The sequence below is a fragment of the Pinus tabuliformis genome, chromosome 7 (genome assembly GCF_031772625.1).
Source record: "Pinus tabuliformis cultivar Carrire ecotype Pingquan chromosome 7, CPIR1, whole genome shotgun sequence".
Lineage (NCBI taxonomy): Eukaryota > Viridiplantae > Streptophyta > Pinopsida > Pinales > Pinaceae > Pinus > Pinus tabuliformis.
In genome coordinates, this window is record NC_142293.1 from 252808464 (window position 1) to 252820621 (window position 12158).

The 12158-nt window shown below is 35.6% G+C and overlaps 1 protein-coding gene across 4 annotated transcripts; it reads left to right on the forward strand.

Moving 5' to 3' along the window:
• Positions 1 to 516: 516 nt before the first annotated feature.
• Positions 517 to 2121, forward strand: LOC149246798 (geranylgeranyl pyrophosphate synthase, chloroplastic-like). Of its 4 annotated transcripts, none has more exons than XM_089458025.1 (2): positions 517 to 668; positions 805 to 2121. In XM_089458025.1, exon 2 carries the CDS (start codon positions 831 to 833, stop codon positions 1959 to 1961), a length of 1131 nt encoding a protein of 376 aa, XP_089314151.1. In that variant the 5' UTR covers positions 517 to 668; positions 805 to 830; the 3' UTR covers positions 1962 to 2121. The 4 variants fall into 4 exon arrangements, with proteins under 4 accessions (XP_089314151.1, XP_089314153.1, XP_089314152.1 ...); XM_089458027.1 differs by having other exon boundaries at positions 547 to 682; XM_089458026.1 differs by having other exon boundaries at positions 555 to 694.
• The last annotated feature ends 10037 nt before the right edge of the window (positions 2122 to 12158 follow it).

The window sequence follows — 12158 nt, forward strand, 5'->3', positions numbered from 1 at the left end:
AACCATTACACTATTTATTTGAAAAAATAAAATTAAAATAGATTTACATTAAACTCTATTTTAATCCTACATAATTGCAATTATATAATTACTTTTTTTTTCACTATTTAACGAAAATGTCGAGTGATTGATATTTTGTTTTTGGTGGAGGAGATATTTTGTGAAGCAAGCTATCAAATGACTTTTAGTATATATCTTTCATGAAATTAAAATAGATTTACACTAAACCCAATTTTAATCCTACATAATTGCAATTATATAATTATTTCATTTTTATTCACTATAATAATCACATCTGCTTTAGCGAAAATGTCGAGTGATTGATATTTTGTTTTTGGTGGAGGAGATATTTTGCAGCAAACTATCAAATGACTTTTAGTATATATCTTTCTGCTCACTGTGATACTTTTAGTATTATAATGAATCTAAAAGATTTTGGACAACAATTTCTCACCACGAGATTTTGTCGTTTGTGATAGCCATCTATAACCTTTGTCGTTTGCGATGGACGTTATATTCAAACAGTCTTTAAAAGAAAGAGGACGCAACCAAGTTCTTCATTGTTTTCTGGACAGGGAACTGACATCCCATCTTAGGGAACAGGAAAGGGTTCGAGTATCTTCCTCTGGCACTGTGATCATCCTGTCCCTCATACATACATTTACACAGTGAGCAAGAGCTTGTCAGTTGTTAGGTTATACATAAAGTTCAAATTTTCCATACTACGAACTTCTTTGAATTCATATGCATATATTCTTTTATTGCATCCGCTTATCTGTTTTCAATGTATGTTTTACGTTGCAGTATACAGCAGTGACTAATAAGACCTCATGGCTTACAGCGTTGTGGGGGTTAGCTGCCATGGCCTGTATTTTATGAATATTGCTTCTCAAGAACGTAATCTGAAGAGAGCTTCCATTCCCATAAAACGTTTTCATGGAGTTTCAACCTCATCAGGGACTTCTATTGGCGACCATCTGGCCGCCCTCCGTTGCCATTCGTCGTCCACTAGATCCTCAAACACAGTTGTCCGGATGGCTAATCTGCCTGATCGAGCGGAGAAGGTCGTTGAATTTGATTTCAAGGAGTACATGCTTTCCAAGGCACTGGCAGTGAATGAGGCTCTGGATAAGGCTATCCCACTGAGTCATCCCAAGAAAATATATGAATCCATGAGGTACACTCTTCTGGCGGGGGGCAAACGGGTTCCTCCTGTTCTGTGTCTTGCAACGTGTGAGCTTCTTGGAGGGACCCAGGAGCTCGCCATGCCGAGTGCGTGTGCAATGGAGATGATCAACACAATGTGTTTGATTCATGATGACTTGCCTTGCATGGACAATGATGATTTACGGCGAGGCAAGCCTTCAAACCATAAGGTCTTCGGCGAGGGCACTGCTCTTCTTGGAGGGGTTGCACTTCATTCATTTGCGTTTGAGCACATTGCAGAGTCCACAAGCAAAACAGTGGGAAATGATCGGATTTTGAGGGTGATATGTGAAGTGGGTAGAGCAGGAGGGTCTCTAGGGATTATGGGTGGCCAGTCTGTAGATCTTGCGAGCGAGCGGGATGCTTCTGTCGATCTTGAGACACTGGAATGGATTCATAGTCACAAGACTGGAGCGCTGTTGGAGTGCTCGGCTGTGTGTGGGGCGATCATTGCTGGTGCTTTGGAGGATGAAATTGAGAGGATTCGAAAGTTTGCCCGTTCCATTGGGCTTCTGTTTCAGGTTGTAGATGACATACTTGATGTCACCAAATCGTCCGAAGAAATGGGGAAGACGGCAGGAAAAGATCTGGTTAGTGACAAGGCTACTTATCCGAAGCTGATGGGTTTGGAGAAAGCAAAGGACTTTACTGTTGAATTGTTGAAGAGAGGTAAGGAGGAGTTATGTTGTTTCGATCCAACGAAGGTTGCACCTTTGCTGGGTCTCGCAGATTACATTGCATTCAGAGAGAACTGAAAAGTCCTGGTAAAATCATTCCTATGTGTGTTTTGTTTTTATGTTTGTTGTGCTTTGGTTGAACATGAAGAGATGCCTTTATGTTGTATTAGAGTTGGCTATGTATACATCTTTACATTCGCTATAACTTAACATACGATGGCGTATTTATAACTCTCTATCTCCTTGAATCGTTCCCATGATTAATAAAGCCGTTTCGATAGGGATGGATGCTTAATTATTATAACTTTTTTGGTTTATTTTCGTAGAAATTTAGTAACACAATTTTCTTTTGTTTTGGGGCTAGATTGTGAATTTCAAGTGAAAATCTAAACCAATTGATTTCTGCATATTCAAACTTAATATTCAAAAAACAACCGCAGGCCAAAATTAATGATGAAAAAATGAAATGCATTTAATAGTTAAACTTATCTTTTATACAATGATGGGCTGAGAGCAGCTGATTACAAACAGAATTCTACCACTTTCCTCCTTTATACTGTGATCCGCTGAGAACAACTGCTTAGAAGGAATAACTCAACCACTTTCTTGAGCCTATGGTTTAATATGGGAAAAAGAATATTTATGTTTTTATTTTATTTGTTTTTAATAATTTTAATTTAATTATCAGTAATTATTAAGCTAGTATTTCATATTTAGATTTAATTATATGTTAGAATATTTATATTAGTAGAAAATTATTTCCAAATTAATTATGTCTTTTTAATTGATTTATTTCAAATTAATTAATTAGAAAAAGTCATATCAATTCGTCATATTGTTAGTGTAGTATTGATAATCTATGGTATCCGCTCAAGTTTTTTTTTTTGTAAACTAAAGTAGGACCTTTGATTTTCTATTTAACCACTTTGAAATAAGTACTAGCATTTGGTGACCTCAACCCGCCCCTAAGGGAGTCTCTTGGCCACTTTAAGTCTTTATAAGCCAACCAGTAGCAAGAAAGAATAAGTCTGCCTATCCATGCTAAATAAACATACTACCAAAAATGCTAATCACATTTCCTATAGACATTATATACTATAGACATAAAAAAAAAGAGCCTGTTCCCCGGGAACTATAAAGGAAAACCATGGGCATAGCTAGAAAGATTAATCTACCATGTTTTGAGGTGGAGTGCTTTCATCTTTTGTCACTAGAACTATCTTCTTAGGTTGTTGTTGAATCTCCTCTAGCTTGTTGTCGTGCATGAGCAGAGTTATCTCAAGATTCTTCATTTCTCTCCTAAAATTAGGAATTCCATGAGCAATCTCTGCCATTTCCCGTGCCATCTATTCCGTTGCCTTTGCCAGTAATCTCTTCAACACCGAGTAAACATGTAAGACCTACTTGTATAAAGACAGGCATCCCTTGGTATTACCCGAGTTAGGAATCAGGTTATCCTAGTCTTCCATATTTGGTTTCGAATCTTCCTGCATTGCATTTGCTTCTAGTTCTTGGATTATCATGCGGATATCGGCGTCGGTTCCTTCATTATAATCTTTTTCTCAATTTAGCGTCGGTTCCTTCAATGCATTTCATTATATTTGCCACATCCTGAATTAGTCCTGTCGTCATCGAGCTCTTCGCTACCTGTTCTCAATCCTTCCCGTTATTCAATTTCTTAAGCATCTCTACTACTAGCTGCGAGTCTCCTTCAATTTCCAGCTTGCTATACCCATTTCTAATTGCTATTCTGATGCCTTCGTAAACTGCCATCAATTTAGCTTCATTATTACTCATTATGCCCCCCCGATCAACATAAATCCATCTAGTTCGTCCTTGATTATCTCTGAAAATGCCTTCGAATCCTGCTAGCCCTCGGTTTCCTTTAGAAGCCCCATCAAAATTTAGTTTGATGAAGTTTTCACAAGGACATTTGAACTTGGATGGGCTCTGGTCCTGAATGCTCTGATTTCTTTTCTTTTGAGGATAAACAATACCATACTCCAGATTTAGGCTAGCTAAGATTTGTCCTTCCTCTGGGGTTGTTTTCCAATCCTCCTCCTCCCGGGCATCCGCTAGAATAGTTTCTCTTATGAGTTTTTGGGTTCACTCCCAAATCATCTCTGGAGGGTTTTCTTTGTCTTGAAATATTATTTGATTTCTTTCTTTCCATATTAGCAATATATTAAATCCCATTGCTAGACTCCAGGCTCTCCTAACCATCAGGCTTGAGAATTGACCTTTCCCCCATTGGAAGATGGTTTGTTTGATGTCAAGGAGATCCCTGTTTGACTTTCCAAAAAGGTTCTTGACTTTTTCCCATTGCTTTTGGGCAATAGGCCATGATTTCAAAAGGTCCTCATGTGTTTCTTTGTCCCTTTTACATAGGCTACATCTGGGAGGTCCATAGAATCCTCGCTTCTGTATCTGATCCCAAGTTAGGATTCTTCCTTTTCCTACTAACCAAGTAAGCAGAGTTACCTTTGGCCACCAATTGTTCTTCCATATTTGTTTCCACACTCGTGCATCCTCTTCTTGTTCCTGACGGGTGGTTAGATAGTAGGCTTCCCTTACCGTGAAAGTTCCCTTTGTGGATCTACCCCATCGAAGTATATCCGGGCCTGTTCTAATTTTGATTCTTCTTGATTCCATTTCTTTTACAAGTAGCGCTTTCTGTTTAGGATTTATGTTGTTGTCCCATTCTTCCGGATTCCTCCAAGTTCACCAGGTCTCATCTTGCCTTTCTTCTTTCCAATATTCATTAACATAATTTAACCCCTCCACTGTAGCTTCCTGATAAGTATTTTGCAGGGCTTTTATCCCTATCATTCTCTCTCTTTGCTACCAAGCTTCCTCCCACATAGTATCCGCTCAAGTTATTGTAAGAAAAGCTATTTATAAGTCAATAATTTCCATAGTATCTGCTCAAGTTATTGTATGAAAAGCTATTTATGAGTCAAGAATTTCTATGATAAATCTAGAGTAAATCTAGAGGAAAAAAGTGAAGTGAATCTTCGTAGTTATGATTATTGTTACATGTTTTTTAAAATGTAAATATGTTTAGTCATATATTAATTTATTTTATAACTAATAATAATAATAAATAACTTAAAATAAATTTATATATTTAATTAAGTTTTATGCCTTTTTAATCTAGACAACGCTAGATGTATATTAAGAAAGTGTTTTGATGCTTATTATGATTTTATACCTATAACTTTATTTATATTCTTGCACTAATAATATGTGATAATGAAATATTTTCATTAAATTTTTTATACTTTTGTTATTTTATAATTACTCACATTAATGGCTATTACATAAATTTAGTTTATGTGTAAATGATTAATTAAAATTCCTTAAAAAATTACCTTTTTAGGATTTTTAATTAACTAAATTTAGTGCATATGTAAATGATTAATTATAAGTCTTTAATTTTAATTTTATTTTAGATTTTTAATTAACTATTTTTATTTTTTTTATACTTTTGATCAAAGTTTTAAATATATTAGTTAATTGATTTTTTTTATATTATTGATTAGTATAGTTTATAATGGTAGTTATTAAGTTTAAAGTTATAATACTTTTAAATAGTGATAATAAAAAGATAAAATAAATTTTTAAATTTATCATTAGAGGCATTTTATTTTAACTTTATTATTAGTATTTTCTTCAGCAAGGATATGATTATGTTAATTTACTTAATATCTAAGAGGAAGATAATGAAAGGTTCATATTTTTTTATTAATTTAGAGAATATTTACTTTGCATACATAAAGATAACACCTTGGAGTGCCTTGGTCTATAGGTGAAACTAGTCTAAAGATATAATCTAACGTTTCAATATATGTCTATCAAAATTTGCTAGTCATGCAAAATATTTCTATTAAGCCTATTGCAAAAAAGGACCATTCCAAGCATAGACAAAAATACTACATAGAGTAGAAAATACACGAGACTAAACTAAAATGTGGATTGTTACCAACAACGTAACTTGTAAGAACATTTATGCTAATTTCCTAGCATGAGAGAATCTATGTTGACTCGATGAGATAGTTCACATAGGAGAACAACGTCCATGTGTTGCATGCACTCGTCCTTGATTTGGTAGAACAAGCATACTTCCTCCATGCAAAGGATAAATTGTCATGACTCTCATTACACTCAAATAACACTTTTCCGAGTAATTCCTTGAGGTGCCAATATAGATCAATCTTAAGGAGATACTAATTGTGAAATCCTCAATCCATGTTGAGGTTAGGAACTGAATCGGATACACCTTGACTTCTTCATCTAGGACATATACTCACTCCTAGACCACTTCTTGTTCAATATCCTCAATTTAATATTACACTACGAAAGGGGTGTCTACTCTATATTTCTCGGCTAAACAATGTGCTCTCTCCCAGGCTTGAGCATTGTTGAGGCTATCTCAGCCCCCCATGCCCCTCCTAGAGTGAGCTCTTTGGTGGGGCATGGAAACCAAATAGGGACAACTATCAAGTAAAAGCTAGAGAGGTATAAGTCAACTAAGAGAGGGGCAAGGCTGAAATCCAAAGGAAGAAGAATGATGGCAAGAGACTCCCGATGCATACCACAGAAAAGAGCTCAAAAACCTGGCAAGCATATGGAAAGTGGAACAAAATCCAAGAAATGACAAACTTAAACAATTTTTGGCCAAAGAAAGGAACAAATTGGTGGGAGGGAATAAAATATACCTGGGACATAGAGTAATGAACCATGAGGAAGGAAAGAAACAACTAGATCCCACACATTCAGAGTGAATCAACCAATCCTTCTTATAGTGTGAGTGTTCATAGTAGTACAACAATAAAGAACCATGAAAGCATCTAACACGTCGAAGACTAAGATTCCAGTAAGAATCCTTACAACATGACCACATGGAGGAGAAACAAAGCTAATCGAAATTTTTTTGCAGAGAGGGAAGGAACGAGGCGAGAAGGGCATGTTCTTTCTCATTGCCTTTCTTCAGCGGAAGGGTAGGACAAAGTTTGAAAATTTTAGAAGATACCAAACCTCTGCTTATTTTTGTGACAAATGATGAAAAAATATATCAAAGGGAGAAACACTACTATTTGATATCTATAATGATTGGATCCATTCTTGAAGTGTGCAACTTATTCAATGGTAGCCTCCAAATCGAGAGGTGGATTCATGGAAAATTAAATGCGAGGTGGCGAGAAATCGATTAACGTAACTACCACAAATAAATAACAACATTAATGAATGGTTATAAGTTGTCTCTACCTAATCCCTCTAGCACATTGACACATGACGAATTTAGGGAGGCTAGTTAGCCTCCCTTGCTACCCGCTCTCCTCCTATCTCAAATGTTCCCCAAGGGAGGGCTTAAGCATCGATACAACCCAATCAAGGAGAGAAATATAAACATTGAGTTGAGAGGCATAAAAATATTAAGATTTTCGCAAAATTACATGAAAATCAAGAAAAAAATGTTTCCTTATAAAAGAATACTCATATAAATTGTGATGTGATAAAAAAATTAAAATGAAAAAAAAATAGTACATTAAAGAGGGTGATCAATTTTAACGAAAGAAGACTCAAAAGTATATACGTATTTTGGTTTACTTAATGAAAATCAACATTTTTAGAATAATAACCAACTATCACTACCTCCATAAGAATTATTTCCTTAAGGTACACCCACATCAAATTACAACTACAATTACTTTCATTTCTTTTTAACTCATTGAAGCTATGGCCATTTTCTCTTAAAATTTCTAGAACACAAACTAAATTCTAAAGTAAATGAAATAATTCCATTACTTTTTTGAAGTCCAATTAAATGAAATTTCATATTGATGGATATTAATCACCATCATCATTATCGTCAACAAAAAAATATTTATGATATTCTATTTTATAAAATATATATAATATTTTAATCTATTTTCATAGCATTTATAAGAATAATTAAATTTATAATATCAATAATTAAAATAAAATATATTAAAACAACATTATTTCTAAATTATTTAATAGAAAAAAATAGAATATTTAGATAAAATAGATATGATTAGAAATAAAGTTGCTTTAAACTTGCCTCTTAAAGGGTTAATTGGATAATGCATAAAGGATTTTATGATGCATGAATTTACATATTTGTGGATTTTCCACATCAATCATGGATAAGTATCCATTGTGTTTGACAATAACCTTTCATAATATTTAGTATGTTCATGGGCTAATGATTAAGAAACATTAGTTTCTTGGTTAATAAATAGTTAGGGTGATTAAGGGTGGCAGGAGTAGGAGGGTTGATCCTTTTCCATGAAGAACACTCACATATTAATTATGCTTGGGGATTGTCCACATCAACTAATAATGAGGTTGAATATTTGGCACTTTGCAAAGGATTGGAGCTCACCAACAGTAAAGGCATAAATAGAATGTGAGTCTTAAGAAATTCGATGATTTCCATAATACAATTTTTCAAATTAAAGACTGAGAGGTGATCTCCTAATTCTGCAATATTAAACAATATTTCTTTGCAGATGGATAAATTTGAATATATTTCTCTCAATCACATATACAGGGATGTAAACATAGTTTTCAATAAAATTTCCAATAAAGGGGAACCTCTCACGAAAGGAATATAGGAAATAAATCAAAATCATAGGATTATCTCTCCTCTCCCATAAGGTTCATTCAATTCTTAATAGATGAATCAGTTTACCAATTTGTTAATTCCTTGATAAGCATGTGAATTAATGTGTTTGAAGGCCTCACAATCAGAGGTGACATTATCCCTGAGCTCTACAGATATGGAAAGTGATGTAGTTAACTGTTACCACTCAAACTACCAGGGGACCTAAAGGGGAAATGTTAGACCAAGGGAAACTAATGGAGACTTAGCCCACTTTCACCTCAGTTAAGGCTCCCTACTCTTTGCGGGCCTTCACTGATGGCATGAGACCCAATATATTATAGAGTCACTAATGAAAACTAAATCAATAAGTGGATATGAAGTGACCCAAGTAATCCCTTTGCAAAAAAGGTTGAAGAATAAATCTCACTTTCATTCTAAGCAAGGTACAATATCTTCTAGGAGAAGGATGTGAGTATTTTAGGGTTAGGTTTAGGGAATATGAATTATCAAACAGTTTCTAAATCCCTAAAATCCTTTTTTTAATTGTTACCCTGAATGGTTCTTGAAGAATTATCTTTCAAAGGAATGGGACAAGATGGGACCGAGTGGAACCAACCTAGGTTAGTAAGAAAGATTTTAGCAACCAATGATGTTCTTAACCCAAAGAAGGATGGGAAAAGGATCAAAGAAATAATTTTCAGTTGAATTTGTTGAATTGATCCTATGAGGCACTAGCGTTTGGGATACTAGGGAAAAGCTTGGACTCGGCACTCAGGCTTAGCGTTTGTCACAACTCCACCATCAGAATGGCTTCAAAATTAGAGGAGGCCTTGAGCAGACATCAATTTAGGAGAGGCTAAGAGATCAAAAATTTTGAAGGGTTATTTCTTCGGGAAAATGATGCCCTAGGTGGCCCAACTTGGCTATACCTAGGAAAGGGTGAAAAATAGTTGATTTTATGTGACCACCTCTTTGTAGATCGGTGCCTTAGTCTTGGGAGAATGAATTCTATGATAAGTATGAATGCGAAACTTTGGTTCTTAGTTAAGGAGGTGTCAAGACTAATTTGCTATCCCTTTAGGTTAAATAGAAGCAATCTTCCAAATTTTATAATTTTATGTGCAAAGGGTATGGCTTATCAAAATGAATGTGTTGATAGAATTATCCCTAGGAGATTTCGTTCAAATTACATGGCCCATACATTGGTAGACACTTTATAGAGAAAAAACTCCACAATTTAAGCACTGAATCCATGTAACAATTAGTCATAAAAATAATGAAAACCCTAGAAAAATGTATATCACAAAGTAAAACATGAATAACATTAAAATAATGTACTTAAATGTAACATAACATATTTAACCATCCACAATTTGACAATAGATAAGCTCCAAGATAATATAAACCAAATCCACACATCAAAATTCATCCATAAATCTCTAATTCATCCTCCACGAACAAGTGTGAAATTCTCAAGAGAGAGAAGAGATCCAATCCAAAGTGATGATGAGAAAATGAAATCATCTCACTTGTATTTATACACTAATGAGGAGTTCGAATTAGCCACCTTGGTGTACATAAGAACCAAAAATAAAATAATGCCCTAATATTCTAACTTTTGGTGATAATCCCACCAAACTATCTCAGAAATGAAAGAATATGCCTTGTAAGAGGTCAAATGATGAATAATACATGTCACTAAGTCCTCTAAGAGGCCTGATGAGGTCCATGGGTGCGATAATCAAGAGTAGGACCCTCAAAACTAATGGACAATGGGTTGGCCCATTGTTCTCCAAACAATAAACCTATGGTGCTCCTAATTCGTGTGGGGGCACAATAATAACGTTGTGGGTCTCCATATCTGTTATCGAGAAAACTAGTGTCTATGCAGAGCTGCTATTCCCACTAAGGCTGGTAGCTAGCTTAGAAACAAACAAACTAAAAACTACTTTCGTTTTCCTTTATGAGAGATAGATAAGAGGGGAATAAGTAGACCAACCTCTGTCTTGCGCTTGGTTCCTTGCTTGATTCCTCTCCCTTCTGATAGGTCTTCGCCACTCGCTTCCTCATCTACCCAGCTTCAAAGAGCACCTGTAGAATCAAAGCAACATAACACTATCCAAGAACATAGATCTATTATCATAAACAATACAGGACCAGATATATATTGACCACAAAAATGCATATAACATCAATCATACAAGAATGTGGAGAAATACTTGAATAGCTTTATTGATAATCAAGAAAGAGCAAAAAGGATTACAACCAATTGTTCTGTCCCGGCATCATCCTCTTAGCAAGAAATCCCTTCTTCACCTCATGAAAAGCTTAGATTACCCAACACTATGATATTGCACCAAGAAACCAACAACACTTCCTTACAAGATACAGAATTCTAGCCTCTCGATCTCTGGGATGAGGGATCCATATATAGATGTTTGCAAGGGGAATTAGTCATCTTTTGAGATTTGATTAGTGTCCTATCTCTGATAGTTCTTGATTCCACTTGGAGATTGATGATCTCTTACTCATCCCTGGTCGAATGTAGAGAGGCAAGTGTCACAGGAGAAGTTTCTGGAAGATTCCATGCTCCTCCACCTTGCGGATTGACTTTTCCATTTTTCTAGTCTCGCCCATCGCACCTCATAGAAGGGATTTTCAAAATGCATCACACCTACTATGTGTATTCAGGTGGGATGCAACACACTTTGAACATGGAGCAAGTGAAATGGTCCAGTTTTGACCAGTTTTGAGTAGTTTTTCATGGAGAACTTCTGGGAGATGTTGTAATCAGTTGAACTTGTTCTTTTAGGGGTTGGAACAACACCTTTAGGGACTTAGGAGCCCTTGGTTTATGGAAATTTATGATTGGAGTTGGAGTTCCCAAAAAGTCTATAATATTTGCCCCCTAAAGCATGAGGTCGTTAATCTTTTGATGTCGGGTGAAATGCTTTATCATGAGGATCTGAAGTTTTTTTAAGCTGGAAGGCGACCTGTAATAAGATACAATAAAATACATTACCTTCATAATATTTTTCATGATCTAGCTGAGGCGGGCATTTCCCATGCTCAGCTTTATAAATTCATTTTCATGTACATAAGACAGACAATCGTCTGAGCGTAGACTGATGATTCTGGTAGAGCCATCATCCCTTAGATTGGATGATTATCTATGCAGCAATGATGTACATTTGATGTCTTTATTTTCCTGAATATATATCGCAGCCTGGATGGATGAAACTAGATCCGGGGTCTTCAATCTCATTCGATCTTCACTCAAAGTACAAGTCGATCCATGTGAGAGATGTTCTGGAGTCGAACATGGAAAGGCATCACCTGATTACCAGCGAATGATGTAAGATGTTAATAGGCATGAGAGGAATCACCGATAATGATGATGACCCTCAAGGTACTACAGTACAATTCACATGGTGTGAATAAGGGACTTGGCATCGAACACCTTGCAAAATCTTTTGTTCGAAGGCCATTGATGTAAACCTGTCACCGGAAGTGAGAAACTTGCCATTGAGGCATGCAAGATTCAAAGTACTGAAAGGGTTGTTCCTAGATCGACTTCTTGGATAATGAACTGATGTCGACAAGAAGTGATCCGTCATAGGAGGGCCTTAGGGAATCCCACATCA